The 18,402-nt window shown below is 45.7% G+C and overlaps 1 protein-coding gene across 2 annotated transcripts in view; it reads right to left on the minus strand.

Annotated features, from left to right (window-relative positions):
• Window positions 1-18,402, minus strand: part of LOC144169481 (substance-K receptor-like) — a 340,849-nt gene that overhangs the window by 32,784 nt on the left and 289,663 nt on the right. For both annotated transcript variants that reach the window (XM_077698669.1, XM_077698676.1), the window contains exon 3: window positions 10,852-11,039. In XM_077698669.1, the coding sequence (XP_077554795.1) occupies window positions 10,852-11,039 (188 nt within the window). The remainder of the gene's footprint in view (window positions 1-10,851; window positions 11,040-18,402) is intronic.

Raw genomic sequence — 18,402 nt, forward strand, 5'->3', positions numbered from 1 at the left:
TATCCGAGGCACTCTAGATGTGCGGTGGGCGTCGTCTTGTTCAGTGAGTTCGGGAGAAGGGCTGCAACGAGCACTTTAGTAACTGTAGCGAGAAACTTTGTTATGGGGATAGGGATGAATACGTACAAATCGAAAGTACTAAAAATGACATACAGAAAGCATCCCGTTCAGCATAGGTAGTAAATTTCAAGAAAAGCTTGGTTAGTATATTTAACGTTAACACGCTTTCAGTGCTTATCGAAACCACAAGAAGGAAATCTTGGGTGGAATTAGACCGTGGAGGTTGGGCAAAATATGAGGACTTAGGTCAGTCCAACTATCCGTGGAAAAAAGAAAGAGAACCGTAACGTTCACAAATTGTTTTGGACATGGTCTTATGTCCGCATCATATGCTGTACTACTTGTTTATTGTACAATTTTTCCCCACTCCCCTCTGTAATGTCTTCAGTCACCTTGAGGGTATTTGAAAATAAATAAATAAATAAATAAATAATTAGGAAACGATCATTACTGCGCGTCCTAGCTCAAATTAAGGGAAGAAATTGTGGCTGGCCTGGGCATATATTGCGGGGCACTGTCACCCGTTGGACCACCTGTGCAACGAATGGCTGCCGAGAGGGGGGACTAGAAGCGAGGAAAATGCGATAACTCGAAGCAGACATGCAGTGAGAACATTTGGACGAAGAGGAAGTACCTATCAGTTGGACGACTACGACAGAGACCTCGGTCCTGCAGTGGCAATGGATAGCTGAGTTTAATGATTATTCTTTGCTTCGTCGCGCGCTTCACGGAACTTGTGTGACGTCGTTCGCACTCTGTCAGAGCTGTATGAGAGATGGGTTCGCCAAGTTGACCTCCAAATTATCTTCTTTTTTTAGGGAACAGTGGGATGTGCCCGATTTAAAACGGCTGCAATGCCGGATATTGGAATGAATGATAAAAAATTTACTTTTTTACACGTTTTACTGCGAATACTATTTTCTTGTCAGGTGTCTGTTTATGCGCGTCGGCACACACGCACGCACACAGAAAGGAACTGGGCACGGATGGCATTCAAACCACATTTTTATGTTACGGGGCATACTTAATTTCCCTCTGGCCTTTGAGTCATTCCTAGCGCGTCGTCCACCGTCACTTGCGTGAAAGAGGCCGCTAAAGAATGCCAGAAAGGTGAATTTAAGGATTTGTTTGTTGATCGGTCTTAAGCAATTGTCAACGTAGCTTGCCTCCTGCATTCGTGACACCCGATGCATGAGAGCCGGTATTCATTTTTTTCATTTCATTTCATTTATTAAAAAAAACCCCGTGTCTCGGGAGGAGAGGCAAAAGGCAGATTAACTCTGCCTGACGGCGGCCATCAACCCCGGACATATAACATTGCAACATGGCACAGCAACGGTAGAAACAAACATGAAAACTAGCTATACAAAGGTGATGTAGAAAAAACAAGATTATACATTTTTTTGAAATAATATAGTAGAAATTACAATAGGCGCACAACACAAATAATTACAAACTACACAGCGTAATGCTACACAATTCCGCACTTAATTCCAATAAAATACACGAAAAGCCGAAATTGTACATTTATCAAAAGTAATATAGCAGCAAGCACAACAGGCGCACAACAGAAATTATAACTACACAGAGTAGCGCTATACAAACTACATGGAGTAGCGCTACAGAATTCCCGTCATTAAGTAATTTTTAATTTTTTTCTTTAGCGCGAGCCAAGACGTTGTGTGCTGCAGTGATTCTACAACAGCTGGGTGCTTATTTAAATAGGGGGGAATTTGGTGGTCTAGTTTTTGCATACCATAATTTGTTCGGATGCAAATTATGGTATGCTCTCGGCCGAAGATCGTAAACAACTCGGCCGAAGATCGTAATGCACATTCACTCGTATATATTGTTCTAAAAATAATAAGTTCTTTGATATTTCCCTACGAATATAAAGACTAACCTTAAGGTCAAACAACTGATGTATTGTAAGAATACTGTGCTGCAAAAATAACGGGGCAGTGTGGTGCGTACTGGGTACATTCTCAATGCACCGAAGAGCTCTTTTTTGTAATACTACAAGTCTGCTTAAAATAGTTGCCGTCGTGCTTCCCCATACTAAAAGACAGTAATGAAGATGACACTGCACTAGCGCGTAGTACATTTGGCGGATGAGCCAGAATGGGACCAGACATCTAATTTTATAAAGCAAACCAACAGACCGAGACAGAACGGCGTGTACCTTACTAATATGAAGAGTTCAAATGAGGTTTTAATCAAAAAGAATTCCTAGAAATTTAAAAGCGGGCACCCGTTCGATAGAAGTGTTTCGAAATTCTACCAAAGGGTCATAATCGTCGAGCTTGTTTCTGGGTTTAAAAATAACATATTTTGTTTTTCTGACGTTTTATTCAAGTTTATTTAGAGTCAATCACTTTGATAGTTCGGCAATGGCTAAAGTAAAAACACAGTATACTGTAGTTATGGGGGACTTCAATGCCAAAGTAGGCAAGAATCAGGCTGGAGACAAGGCAGTTGGGAACTATGGTCTGGGCTGTAGAAATAACAGGGGGGACCTACTAGTTGAGTTTGCAGAATGGAATAACCTACGCATAATGAATACCTTCTTCTGTAAACGGGAGAGTCGGAAGTGGACCTGGAGGAGCCCGAATGGGGAGCACAAAAATGAAATAGACTTCATATTATGCGATAACCCTGGCGTCGTGCAGGATGTGGAAGTGCTCGGAAGGGTAAGGTGTAGTGACCACCGTATGGTAAGATCCCGAATTAGGCTAGATTTGAGGAGGGACCGCAACAAGCTAGTACGAAAGAAGCCGATAAATGAGCTAACAGTAAGACGTAAAGTAGAAGAATTCAGGATCGCGCTGCAGAACCGATATTCCGCTCTTAACGAGGAAGCCGAGTTTACGACGCAGGAAGCCAGCGACAACCTTACACCCATTATTACGGAGTGTGCAGTAGAAGTCGGGGGCACTATGGCTAGACAGGATACTGGTAAAGTTTCACAGGAGACGAAAGATCTAATCAGGAAACGGCAGACCATGAGAATCTCTACCGCAGCTGACAGAATAGAACTAGCGGAGCTCTCCAAGCTAATCAATAAGCGTAAGACAGCTGACATACGGAAGTATAATATGGAGAGGATCGAATACGCTGTAAAGAACGGAGGTAGCCTGAAAGCAGTGAAGAGACGTCTTGGCGAGGGGAAAAATCAGATGTATGCACTTAAGGATAAGCAAGGCAATGTCATCACAAATAGGGATAAAATAGTCACAGTGGCCGAGCAGTTCTATAGGTATCTGTACAGTAGCCAGGACATACAGGATAATGCCGAACGAGACAGTAGTTCACAGGAGATACACATCCCACCAGTAACGACCGAAGAAGTAAGGAAGGCTTTGAAAGAAATGAAAGGGGGCAAAGCACCTGGTGAGGATCAGATAACAGCAGACCTCTTGAAGGATGGCGGAGAAATTGTCCTTGAAAAACTGGCAAACCTGTATACGCAATGCCTAATGACCGCAATGGTACCGGAATCTTGGAAGAACGCGAACATCATCCTAATTCATAAGAAAGGCAACATGAAGGACTTGAAAAATTACAGGCCGATCAGCTTACTGTCAGTCGTCTACAAGGTATTTACCAAGGTAATCGCTAACCGAATATCTTCAACCTTAGATTTCAGTCAACCTAAAGAACAAGCAGGGTTCCGTAAAGGTTATTCAACAATGGACCATATTCACACGATCAATCAGGAAATAGAGAAGTGCGCTGAGTATACTGAACCCCTATATATAGCCTTCATAGATTATGAGAAAGCATTTGACTCGGTCAAAACCCTAGCAGTCATTCAGGCATTACGGAACCAGGGGGTAGATGAGCATTATGTAAGAATACTAGAGGATATCTACAATGGGTCTACAGCTACGATCATCCTCCATAGGGAGAGCAGTAAAACACCTATAAGAAAGGGTGTCAGACAAGGAGACACAATCTCTCCAATGCTATTCACAGCATGTTTACAAGAAGTATTCAGAACGTTGGATTGGGAACAGGTGGGAGTAAGGGTTAATGGAGAATACCTCAGTAACCTCAGATTTGCTGTTGACGTTGCCTTGCTAAGTAACTCGGGGGACGAATTGCAAAGCATGCTTTCCGCACTGGGCGAACAGAGTAGAACCGTGGGACTGAAAATTAATATGCAGAAAACTAAAGTAATGATCAATAATCTCGGGACAGCACAGTGGTTTGACATAGGTGGCGAGGCAGTGGAAGTGGTAAGCGAATATATCTACTTAGGCCAAGTTGTGACCCCACATCCAAACCATGAGGCAGAGATAATTAGAAGGATCAGAATGGGGTGGGGTGCATATGGCAGACATTCTCAGATAATGAATAGCAGCCTACCATTGTCGCTGAAGAAGAAAGTGTATGACAGCTGCATCTTACCGGTACTCACCTACGAGGCAGAAACTTGGAAGCTCACTAAGAGGGTTCAACTTAAATTGAGAACGACTCAGCGGGCAATGGAACGGAAAATGATAGGTGTAACATTAAGGGACAGGAAGAGAGCAGAGTGGGTCAGGGAGCAAACTGGTGTTAAAGACATATTAGTAGAAATTAAGAAGAAGAAATGGACGTGGGCAGGGCATGTAATGCGAAGGCAAGATAACCGCTGGTCATTAAGGGTAACAGAGTGGATCCCTAGAGAAGGCAAGCGTTGCAGGGGGCGGCAGAAAGTTAGATGGGCAGATGAGATAAAGAAGTTTGCGGGGATAAATAGGTCACAGTTGGCACAGGACCGAGGCAATTGGAGAATAATGGGAGAGGCCTTTGCACTGCAGTGGGCGTAGATAGGCTGCTGCTGCTGCTGATGATGATGATGATGATGACTTTGATAGTTCAATGAGCCAGTTATTAACAGATGTTTCTAAGTTACGCGAAGACAGACCAGAAAAAACACAGTAGTATCATCGGCATGGAGCGCAATAACAGGATTGGGAGGAATATGTACAATGTCATTAATGTATAAAATAAACAGCAGTGGGCCCAAAATGTAACCTTGAGCGACTCCGCAGGAAATACCTTTTGTCGACGATCGGTAGCCATTGAGGCTGGTAAACTGTAAGCGTTCGGATAAGTAACTACGGAGCAAATTCAAGGGGACACCTCGGATCCAATAGAAGGGAAGCTTATCAAACAATTTGTCATGCTTTATGGAGTCAAACGCCTTTCTGAAATCTAGAAAAACTCCAATGGTATATTCTTTATTTTCAAAATATTTAGTATCCTTTCTTTAATATTTAACAATGCCATTTCGGAAGAACGGTGTTTACGAAAGCCAAATTGTTGATCGACAATCGCGCCAGTCGAATCGAGAAATTTGGTTAACCTTTTCTTTATTAAGTATTCTAGCGACTTCGAGAAAATTGGAAGGACTGAAATGGGTCTATAGTTGTTGATATTGCCCATTGGACCACCTTTATGCAATACGGGCTTTCCCCCAGCACTTTGGTTACACCTTAGGCCGTGTGGCTGCACCCGGCACCATATGCTAAGGTGTAGAAAAACTGTTTTATGAGCCCCCAGCCCACGTACATTTTGACGCTTGCGTCTCGGAATCCGCCCTTTTATCACTGCAATGTGCAAATGACGCTAGATTTGAACTAGTTCAACACGTGTATCCCATTATTGCGCGCGTAAAGCATTGTCCAACACATGCCTTAAAGGGACACTGAAGTGAATTTGTCAAGCTCCCGTTTTTGCTTGCACTGCGTAGACTGGCTCAAATTAGCACACTTTTCATCGTTTATTCGGTTGACAAATCGGTAATTATTTTACAAAGCGCGAAAGAAGAAAAACTACCATGCGCGGTTTGCGGCAGCCGCACCAACTAAAGCTGTGACGTTGGGAGGAGCGGGCACCGTGATTGGACGATGCCCAAGGTGAGCAACCAAACAAGTTTCGGTTTCGGTTTCGGTTCTGTAAAATACAACCGGTGGTGTTGTTGGATGGGCATTCTCAATAACTCAGTAATCATCGTACCGCGCTTCTGCCATGTTGTCAGCTGTAAAAATGCATAATGATAAGCCTCCCAGGACGGCTTGGAATCGTAGCATTCACTAGCCGAGACCTACGCAGTGCATGAACGCCCTCCGCGTACCCGCAGATGCCCAAATGTCATGCGCTTTTCCCCCATATTTGGAGCTTGCCTCCCTCATGCCTGTATCGTAAAAAGCGTGTTCGCACCATGCCAAGGGTCTGTTCATTCTGGCCTGTGCCCACTGCCTGCAAGCAGTCGGTGCTTATGGCAACAGCACGCCAACGAGAACTCGCTAGCGCGCCAGTGCCAGCCTGCGCGCGTTTTGTGAACTAGTTCGTGGAGCCATGAACGTTGCAGCCCAAAAAAAGGTGAACTCAATATAGAAAACATCGGCGAAAAACGAAAAAGTCAACTTACAAAAAAAAAGCACGTACCCGTGGAGATTCGAACTTGTGACTTGCAAAACACTTGCGGTGACATAACAAACGCCCCAGACCACTCAGCCACGAAGCGGGATCGGCTGGCCCTGCTAATATAGGGTATATATTGTATAACCAGTTTACACCTTTATTTAGTTTTGGCATTTCAAGCAGCTTAGGTGACTATTTGTTGTATTGCGCTCGTGCAGTAAGCGTCGCCCGAGTTTCCACAATAGCTCACGTCTAGCAATTGCATTTCGTATACGGAAAAGCGTTCGCAGATGCGTAGTCGTCCTGCTGACCGCTGTGCTTGTTCGCCCAGGGCAAAAAAGTGCTTCGCGCACCCTAGTTTTACGCTGTACGGTAAAAATATCAGTTGATTTGATTTCCTTAGTACCTATATTGACTTCGCTGACTCTTCTCCCGCCTTCAAGAGGCCTTATATTTTCCTACTGGCGTACCAGTCAGCGAAGCGTCGCATGTGCACTTGTGCAGCGCTTGTGTGAAGCGACCTTGACTTGGAGCTAGATCATCATCATCATCATCATCATCACCAGCCTATCTACGCCCACTGCAGGGCAAAGGCCTCTCCCATTATTCTCCAATTATCTCGGTCCTGTGCCAACTGTGACCAATTTATTCCCGCAAACTTCTTGATCTCATCTGCCCATCTAACTTTCTGCCGTCCCCTGCAACGCTTGCCTTCTCTAGGGATCCACTCTGTTACCCTTAATGACCAGCGGTTATCTTGCCTTCGCATTACATGCCCTGCCCACGTCCATTTCTTCTTCTTAATTGCTACTAATATGTCTTTAACACCAGTTTGCTCCCTGACCCACTCCGCTCTCTTCTTGTCCCTTAATGTTACACCTATCATTTTCCGCTCCATTGCCCGCTGAGTCGTTCTCAATTTAAGTTGAACCCTCTTAGTGAGCCTCCAAGTTTCTGCCCCGTAGGTGAGTACCGGTAAGATGCAGCTGTCATACACTTTCTTCTTCAGCGACAATGGTAGGCTGCTATACATTATCTGAGAATGTCTGCCATATGCACCCCACCCCATTCTGATCCTTCTAATTATCTCTGCCTCATGGTTGGGATCTGGGGTCACAACTTGGCCTAAGTAGATATATTCGCTTACCACTTCCACTGCCTCGCCACCTATCTCAAACTGCTGTGCTGTCCCGAGGTTATTGATCATTACTTTAGTTTTCTGCATATTAATTTTCAGGCCCACGGTTCTACTCTGTTCGACCAGTGCGGAAAGCATGCTTTGCAATTCGTCCCCCGAGTTACTTAGCAAGGCAACGTCATCAGCAAATCTGTGGTTACTGACGTATTCTCCATTAACCCTTACTCCCACCTGTTCCCAATCCAACGTTCTGAATACTTCTTGTAAGCATGCTGTGAATAACATTGGAGATATTGTGTCTCCTTGTCTGACACCCTTCCTTATAGGTATTTTACTGCTTTCCCTATGGAGGATGATGGTAGCTGTAGACCCATTGTAGATATCCTCTAGTATTCTTACATAATGCTCATCTACCCCCTGGTTCCGTAATGCCTGAATGACTGCTAGGGTTTCGACCGAGTCAAATGCTTTCTCATAATCTATGAAGGCTATATATAGGGGTTCAGTATACTCAGCGCACTTTTCTATCACCTGATTGATCGTGTGAATATGGTCCATTGTTGAATAACCTTTACGGAACCCTGCTTGTTCTTTAGGTTGACTGAAATCTAAGGTTGGAGATATTCGGTTAGCGATTACCTTGGTAAATACCTTGTAGACGACTGACAGTAAGCTGATCGGCCTATAATTTTTCAAGTCCTTCATGTCGCCTTTCTTATGAATCAGGATGATGTTTGCGTTCTTCCAAGATTCCGGTACCATTGCGGTCATTAGGCATTGCGTATACAGGTTTGCCAGTTTTTCAAGTACAATTTCTCCGCCATCCTTCAAGAGGTCTGCTGTTATCTGATCCTCACCAGGTGCTTTGCCCCCTTTCATTTCTTTCAAAGCCTTCCTTACTTCTTCGGTCGTTACTGGTGGGATGTCTATCTCCTCTGAACTACTGTCTCGTTCGGCATTATCTTGTATGGAGGAGCCCGAATGGGGAGCACAAAAATGAAATAGACTTCATATTATGCGATAACCCTGGCGTCGTGCAGGATGTGGAAGTGCTCGGAAGGGTAAGGTGTAGTGACCACCGCATGGTAAGATCTCGAATTAGTCTAGATTTGAGGAGGGACCGCAACAAGCTAGTACGAAAGAAGCCGATAAATGAGCTAACAGTAAGACGTAAAGTAGAAGAATTCAGGATCGCGCTGCAGAACCAATATTCCGCCCTTAACGAGGAAGCCGAGCCTACGACACAGGAAGCCTGCGATAACCTTACACGCATTATCACGGAGTGTGCAGTAGAAGTAGGGGGCACTATGGCTAGACGGGATACTGGTAAACTTTCACAGGAGACGAAAGATCTAATCAGGAAACGGCAGACCATGAGAATCTCTACCGCAGCTGACAGAATAGAACTAGCCGAGCTCTCGAAGTTAATCAATAAGCTTAAGACAGCTGACATACGGAAACATAATATGGAGAGGATCGAATACGCTGTAAAGAACGGAGGTAGCCTGAAAGCAGTGAAGAGACGTCTTGGCGTGGGGAAAAATCAGATGTATGCACTTAAGGATAAGCAAGGCAATGTCATCACAAATAGGGATAAAATAGTCACAGTGGCCGAGGAGTTCTATAGGGATCTGTACAGTAGCCGGGAGCTAGATACAGTGTACTAACTAACCAAGTAAAGAAAGGCAGATTCTTCCATTCACAAACGTGTCCTGGCTTCGTTTCAACAGAGCGAACGAATTGCGACGACCCGTCGGCCGCCGGCGGACGAAACGCTGGGCCGACTGACTCTCTCTGAAGGCCGGGGAGCCGTGCAGTAGCGCAGCCAATTGCGAGCTCGGCTCCTTGCGATGTCACATGAAAACGCCGCAGAAATTGGGCGAGCGTAAAGAGAGGAGGACAGCATTTTCGAATTAATTTTTCTACTAAATAAAATCGCGTAAACGCGCCCAGGGTGGTCGAAACATGGCCTGGGGACTCCGGACTACAATTTGCGCAAGTAATCCCGCAATGTTTACATATCACTTCAGTGTCCCTTTAAAAGACTGCTCCAGCAAATCGTCTCACTTCTCCCCCTCACCCCCCTTTTTAATACTTGTTTCCCTGGTATACTGTGACACATGGAGTTCGAGTGCTCTATAGCCAGCTGTGGTCCTAGAGTATGCGTACATTTTGTGCTGTCCGACGCGTGTGCCATAAAACTGTGTGGTGCGCGTAGTGACGTTCTATGTCTGTTCTCTGGGATGCATGCGGCATAGCGTATAGCGCAGTGCGAGATGCTGCTCCCTCCTCCGTTGTTGGGATAGCTGAAACTTGCGACGGTTTTGGGAAGAGAGTATGAATTACGTTTGTGTGATTTATGCTATGTGTGACGTTGTGTATACGTTGTGCCGTGCGGTGTATAAACCACAAAAAATTCCGTGAGTCTGCTTCCCCACAAGGCACAGAGAAAGCCGTTTACTGCGATCAAGGCGGTAGGATAGGCCAATGACAACTCGAAATTAGGTGTGTGCGCTGTGAAGTAGCGCAATGCAAGCGTGGAGACTTGCTTTGCGCGATGTCGCTGCGCAGATAAAACCATATTTCGGGCCTCTTCCATCGCCAAATTTGTTCCCGCGGTCATACAGGTGCAATGTGACAAAGAAGGCCACGCACGTTTTTCTTACAGCGTACGGCAGAGTGCATTAGGCAGTGTATTAGGATCCTTCCTCTCAGCTTTTAACTAGGTCAGACTTGGGGTGGTTGCTGCGGTGTGTGGGGATATGCGATGTGTGGGCGACTCTTTTAAGAGACCACAAGACACTGCATCGAGCGGGAAAAGTCTCTCGTTTAAAGACAGTCCCGAGCCACATCGCGGGACACAGTGGGAAGACTATGGAACACTTGAACGTTGCATTTGGCATTCACAGGTGCCCTCGTAATTTAGCGTACTTAAAGGGTAAAAAAAAAAACCTTGACTTTGACGGAGGACTAAATATAAAGAGCCCAGAGTGGGCGTGGCACTTAACATTGCGTTTGGCGTTGAGATGCCTTTGTAATCGGGCGGACAATGTAAGGTCAAAAAGTTATCTTGACCGTGACGAAGAAGGGAGAGAGAGAGAGAGAGAGAGAGAGAGAGAGAGAGAGAGAGAGAGAGAGAGAGAGAGAGAGAGAGAGAGAGAGAGAGAGAGAGAGACTTTATTTGAAGGGGGCGACAGTTAAAGTAAATTCAAAAAGCCCAGACCGGGCGCAACACCCACCTGGACGTTGTAGGGCGTCGTGTAGAGCAGAAGCGGTGACGCCACGGCGGCCGAGATGAGCCAGACGGCAGCCAGCACTCCACTCGTCCTCTGCTTCGTGATCCGGGCGCGGAAAGGATACAGGATGGCCGTGAACCGGTCGCACGAGATAGCAGACAGCGTCAGCACGCTGCACGTCACTGCCGTCACTGCGATGATCAGACGCAACGGGACGGGTTAGTAGGCCCGCCTATCGTACAATCGCATATACAATTAACTCCCGTTCGGACGAACCGGATGGGAGCGTGAAAATTTGTACGTCTTATGGGCAATTCGTCTCAAGCGGGCGCTTTTTGAATTGTGCATGTTACACGACAGCAAAAGTATTTTTCATTTTAACAATGAAATTCGTCGTAATCGATTTCGTCTTAACGAGAGTGTATTGTAGTTAAATACATAGTTCCCATGACAGAGCTCATGCAAATGGAGGTATCACCGATTAGAAACAGGCTTTGACCAAGGCAGGAACCAGGCTTTTTTATCTGGTTAGTACGATAGTGTTTCTAGGAGCAGCTTCTACGTCGTGCCCATAACCTGAAACGACAATCGTGGATCGTATTTTTGGCTAACGTCTGCTCGCGGCGTCCCAACAGATGTGACTGATAGGGATTTATACCCCACACTTCGTAAAATCACTCCCAATTTGCGAGTTTTGGAACCGTCAACGAATCCAATTTAATCCCATTGAAGCTCCCACGTGCAGGGCGCATGACGTACCAGACCCTATTAACAGCTGCATGAACACCCTTCGAGTTCCGTTTGGATTTCTTTACTTCTTTTTTCCTTCCGAGCATATAAATTTTACATTTACATCCTCACGACATTTAAAATGTAGATATCCGCCGGCGTCGCCCTATTTTGTTAAAAAAAATGACCACCGGAAATAAACAACCAGCCATTAAACTGCGGTTAGCTGCAAGCTTTCGCAGCATCAGCTCGTCGCGCGAAGCGCCGCGGCTTTGGCGGCTTCGGGTGGCAGGTGCGCGCCGTCTCGCCATCTAACCCCACCTGTGCCCTAATACTTTGCCCCCCTTCCCCATGTGTATACAGGTGCGCATTCGTCCACCGCTTCAGCGACCAACGTCGAACACGAAGAGCTCCACCCACTCTCTCTAGAAAGAGAGAGAGAGAGAGAGCATCAGTTCGGTAAGCCGACTGAAGCAGGGAGAACTACGCAACGGTGAAAACGGTAGTGCCTCCGTTACGCGGCGATTGCCCGTAGGAAGTTCTGGGAGAGTGATTAAGAAGCTCTTCTCGCATCAGTAGCCGCTGCCGCAATCTAAGAACAATCGCTTCTGTAGCTCCACGTGTAGCCTTGCTGACACTAGAGAAATTGATAGCTAAAGTACAGCAGCCTGAATAGGGCACGAATCACTATCAGAACGTCCGTCACCTGGTATCTTAGCTTGTTTCGGTACATGGGAGTGTTTGTTTACGCATATTTCTTCACACAAGGCCAATGGTACAGGAACGGTGTTTATAGGGGCTATCACCCCCCCCTCCTTACGAGAAATGCGTCACGTAGACATGCGGACTTATTTCTCCTCGAAGCCAGGGTCTCGTCACTGTTAGGCAACCATCGCCGAACAGCAATATTTTCGAACCTTGGCTTGATTGCTCTACAATAAGAAAATCCGCAATGTGCTGGCAATTAAAGTGACACCGAATTCTGGAACTACGCACCTTTTTATTGAGTTTTGTTATTTTATTTAGAAAAGGTATAATGCAACTAATATAGAACTATGGTCTGACAGAATACTGGCCAAGATTTCTTTGTCTATTCAGTGCACACGTTTCGCCAAGTCTGGGTTGCAACTTTTTTGGCTGCTAATAATTCACTAAGATATAAAAAATGTGGATCATTGAAAAATTGATATAGAATACGCCGCAGTTTCCCATCAAATGTCAATATTCCGAAGTCCACGAAAACGCATGCTCCGAAGAACTTCGATGGTCTCCTTCGCTGCAGTTTACCTTAATTCCCGGTCCCTGCGTTCAATGACGAAAATTTGACGAAAAATGAGGCTAGACATACGATTAAAATGAGAAATGTGACATGAGCAGTAATATTGCACAATTAAAAAAATGATAGCTTCAACACATGGCGTTGCTTCATAGGCCAACCACATTTTGTAGTCAGATCATTAACTGGGGCTCGACGTGTTTTTTTTATTTTTTCGTTACACTCTCGTTACACTTTTCTTGACCGCACTCACACAAAGGTACGTTTAAACCGATTCTGTCTTGATATCAAGCTTATGCACTTCGTTAATTTTTTTCACAATAACGGAGGTGATGAAGGCTGCTCTACCTGTAATCAAAACGGGTGAATTTGGAGGGTAGGCCGGAGTTCTTGCGAGGGCAGCCCTGTTCGCGCTTACAATGCTGAATTCCCTTTCCCACCCTTCTCTGGGCTGTGGAAAAAGTATCAAAGGAGCACGTCGATGTCGACTGAGGCGTAAGCCCGCTTTAAGCAGGAGGAGTAAATCCTTCAATGATCTAAAAGGGTCAGGTTTTTTTGGCAGGATGAAACAGCCCTTATTAAAACAGGAGCCGTATTTTACCGTTTTCGACACTTGCTCTGTGCTGAATATCTTTTTTTCAAGACACTATTTCCCTGACCACAGCCCGAGACACAAAACTGATTACGACGTAGGGGGGGGGGGGGCTGTGATGGGCCTTATTTTTGGGGGGCGTAACGGATGTACGTTTTCATATCGAAGCTATTGTTCAGTTCTCCCGCAATCGCTTACTTGTCTTAAGCCAATTTCTGCTTTAAGATTTTCACGGAACTACATAGGCGTCGGACCACAGAGCTCTTGGGACTCCCTTGTTGTTCTTGAAAATCTATCAAAATGAAAATTAAAGAGTGAAACTTGTGTTTCTCCCCCTCAAATTTCCCATCAGCTGTGTAAATCTTTACACTCAGCTGGACGCAGAAGGGGCGCTTGTGTTTTAACGGCATACAATGTTCGCTCCTCATTAAGCTAACGATTCTCGGTGTAAAAGTAAACAGCTGTTGAGGCCTTGCTTTCTTGTGACCGAAAGAGAGAAGGAAAAAAAAAACAACAGGAAAAAAAACGCACTAGCAGACTCCACGGCGTACCCGGAGTGGAAGCGTGGAAGGGCGAAGACAGTGGTTTATTAGTGCAGTTAGAGCAAACCAAGCGACAGCTAGGCTGGTTTCATTTTTCACTTGCTGAGTTTCTCTTTTGCTTTGAGTTCCCTTTATTGGTAATTGTTTTAGGTGCTCCGGTTCCCTCCTAATGATTCCCTTATTTGGCACGAACACTTCAGTCAGAAATGCGTTGTTGCGCAAACACGTCTTGACCGCGAGAGAGAGGACCAGCGAACTGAAGACTTTGTAACAGTAGTTAGCTAGCACGATGAATCAGTGCAGAAAAGGGCCGGCCTTTTCCCTTGTCGCCTCTAGAAATCCCTTAGTAAAAAACCTGCAGTCGAAAAATAGCGTGGCCGCAACAACCTCAGTGGACCAGTGGTCATCAAAAAACACACTTCTCTCACAATACTACCGGGCGCAAGAGATCACGGAATGAAGGAACAGCGACCAAAATTTACTGCTCCACAGATTAAAGCCCAGAACATGCTTCATGCCCATTGGCAATTTTTTTAGCCCAAACTTTATCACATACCACATAGCAGACGCCAAAGGGGTGCCGACAACCAAGTGACGCAACGTTTGTTTCTTCAAGAAAGCACCCGTCATAAGCTTTCGGCAGTGATCTAACAGTACATTGAAAACCGTATGGACATAGAATGAAATGAGGATGTCACTGAAGGCCATATTATCCACAATCGACATGCTTTCAAAGCTATGCTAATGATAGACAGCCTGTTCGGCACCGAGTAAGTACTACTGCTGTCTCTGTGAGCAGGCTACGTCTGTCACTGAAAAGAAACGCTGTATACAAGCAACACCGGTGGTGATTGACTGGGCAGAAAATATAAGCCTTATAAAATGTCTTGAAGGGAACCTTAGGTCACCTTCCGACGACCGATGACAAGATGGAGGATAGGTGTAACAATCAGAGATAAGAAAAGAGCATCCTAGATCTGAGAACAAATTGTGGTGGCAGACATCATACCACAAATTAAGAGGAAGAAGTAGACCTGGGCTGCAAATGTAATAAGGACAACTGACAGCCGGTGGACCATAAAGGTGTAGAGTAGATGTCGAGAAGCGGTACTAGAAGTAGAGGGAGGTTTTCTCGAAGGTATGAGATAAAAAGAAATTCGGAGGCAAAGAATGGACCACGCTACCGCAACACAGGAAAGGCTGGAGGAACATGGGAGAGGACTTGTCCTGCAGTGGACACAAGCAGGATGCTGATGGTGATAAGGCACGGTCACACAAGAGTTCTTGGGCGCCATATTGCTCGTTTGAGAGCACGATAAAAAAACTCCAACTTTCCTATAGAAGAGCGTCATTTGCTAAAGTAGAGCATCACAAATATGCCTGAACTGCCTTTAACTCGTATACCTCCCGTTTGGTTAGATCACAACGGCCATTACCTTGCCGCTAGTGCTGCAGTACTTTACGTTCCCTGCTAACTCCCCGTGGACGACCAACAGTCTCCAAACTTTGGGTCCCACCCAACCGGAGCTCCATCTCCGAGATGGAGATGGCACTCCGAGAAGTAGGCATTAAGCATACTTCCACGATTAGGCCGTGGGTGTGCCGCTGCAGGTTACAGGTTACATCGGTGCAGGTTACAGCGGCCAGCTTAGGCAAGACATTCGTTCCGCGTAGCTTACATCCGGTATTCAAGTTTTAGACGACGGGTAGGGCGGGGATGGAGGGCGGGGAGAGCTGAGCAATCGACGTGTCCTTTCCATACCGCAGATACCACGCAAATTGCCCTGTCAATCGGAGTCTCTTTTCTGTACGTCTGGGCGCTCTGCACAGGTGTTTATTGGGGTGTTATACTGATGTTCTACTCGTGTGACGAACCACACATCTGGTTCACATCCAACGATGATTCGCAGATTGCAACCTGGCTTCCCGAACAGGCGCTAATTCAGAAAATTGACCTGCTTCCCGCGTCTCCTAAATCCCGCGTGCCCACTCTCCAAATGTACTCTTTGCGCAGAAAAGCATAATAAAGGCGGCATATTACAAATATTTCGATGAATTTGGCCCTCAAACCCGAAACTAACGCAAAAAGCACCATTAGCATGTATTGATTTTAAAGGTGATGTTTCAGTTGAATGACTGTTTCCGATGCCAGCGGTGGCCCCGGAGACAGCAAGAGCTTAAGCATCAGCGTATTATATATGTATATTGGTGCCCCCGTTCCACCAACGTGACATACGGAATGCTGAAAATTAAAGCGTAAAAGTACGCTGGCTTAAATCGCGGACTAACCAGGGACAGACAATAAAAATACCACAGTGTTCATCAACAAATCAGGTAATCCCACCGTAACAGTAGGGTTACGGCAATCCTACCGTAACAAACTTTACTGATTTCAGGAAGAAATCTGAGCACGAGGACGCGGGCTCGATTCCCGGCCGCGGCGGCCGCTTTCCTGATGGAGTCGAAAATAAAAAAAAAGCCTGTGTGTACGAGATTTCGGCACACGTTAAAGATCCCCTGGTGGTCAAAATTATTCCGGAGCACTCCCCTACGGCGCGCCTCATCGCCTGCGTTGCGTCGGCCCGTTAAATCAATCAATCAATCAATCAATCAATCAATCAATCAATCAATCAATCAATCAATCAATCAATCAATCAATCAATCAATCAATCAATCAATCAATCAATCAATCAATCAATCAATCAATCAATCAATCAATCAAAAGTCTCATCAACGGGGTGGTATGCTCTCCTGTCTGTGTATCATCTTCAAGCCCTAGGACTTCAGATAGGTAAGCGTTTTTCTTACGTGAATCTGGATGGGCACCATCATAATCTGACACAATGCGCCGACTAGTGTGTGATTCTCTTGTACACACAACATGGCTGATCATTTTGAACATGCTTACAAAGCTTTCCTTTCTAAAGTAAGCTTTCTTTTCTTGTAGTAAACCGATGTGCCCGAAGCTACCGTAGAGTTTTTCTGGTATCGGTCTTTGTCCGCACATCACTAGCGACGTTTTTGATTACCCTGTCATCACTGCTGTGCTTTGTGGGCAAGCAGGTTTGTCACGGTGAGCATACATTCGAAGTTTTTTGAAAGCTAGCGGCCTTCGTAAACTCTCACAGCGCATGCGACAATCACCATTCATTCATTTATTTATAATACTGTGACCACATTCGGGCTGTGGCAGAGTGGTATTCAGTATTCATGCGGGCAACAAAAAAGAAATACACACCACTGATTAAAAATTTTCTTCAGTACTTCAGTGGGGTTGTAAATGCACGTGCATCAAAATTATTCCAAGCAGGAATCGCTTTCATCAGGAGAGGCTGTTGAGAAGTGTTCAACTTCAGAATATGCGTAATCGTAACATTAGGATGTTAAGTTAATGTTAATTTTAATGTTAACATTAACGTTACGAGCTGGCATTTTTTCGCGAGGTGCAAATACAATATGCAATCTAAATTCAATTTGTCAGCATAAATGTGGTGTTTCTGGCAAACAACGTGCATTTAATAACGTTACTGACTGCTTCCTTTGATAAGGTGGCAAGTTTAATGTTATAGCCAAATTTTGGTTGAACTCTAGTTTATGTCTCAAATGTTGATTCTGGATTACACTGTCACGCTGTAATGCAAGCGGAACAATTATTGTGCATTCTTTAAGTTGTACTTCTCGTACGACGTCTACTAACATTTCCATTAAAAGACAGAGCTTGTGCTCTGCTGGTTAGTAAATATTTTTTCTGTGCGCGCATTCCTGTTTTAACTTTGCTCTTCCCCTTTGCCCAGTTGAACGCACATGCAGTGCCATTCTCGCCCAATACGTGAACTTCAGGAGACGATACCCTCCCCATCCCTCCTCCCTACCCGCCTACCAGGCCCATGTTTGACGTATACTGGAAACCGGCACCTATTATAACCACACTATCCTCACCCACATAATTGCCTCCCTCTACAACCCCCTATGTCCACAGTGCGGCCTCCCCCTCACCACATACCACTTAGGGCCGTGTTCTGAGTCCCCCCTGCACTCCATTCGCTCCCTCCACTCGGCTGAGGGGAGGATTCCGCAATGCTCATGCACGGGGAAATCGATTTCAAGGATCTCCCCCGCTGGAGGCTGGAGTGGAGGAAGGACTCGGAATACCAGCCCACACAGCCCCCAGCCTTGAGCAATGGGAGACCACGCCGATCAAATCTTCGGCGAAGCAACAGCCCTCGTGACTAGAGCCCTGGAAGCAGCGCAGGCTCGCGGCCTCCTGGACTAAGGCGGCTGAATTCCCCGCGCACTCCTCCCTGGTCGGCAACAACATCGCCGACTATTACGCCCGAGACATGTCCCGCCGGGAGGTGGAGGAGACGGGGGTTGACTCATTGACACCAATCACTGCGTATAAAGATATCATTACA

This window comes from Haemaphysalis longicornis, unplaced genomic scaffold (assembly GCF_048455015.1).
Source record: "Haemaphysalis longicornis isolate Haplotype H1 unplaced genomic scaffold, Haemaphysalis longicornis Haplotype H1 scaffold_1, whole genome shotgun sequence".
In the NCBI taxonomy this organism is placed as follows: Eukaryota; Metazoa; Arthropoda; class Arachnida; order Ixodida; family Ixodidae; genus Haemaphysalis; species Haemaphysalis longicornis.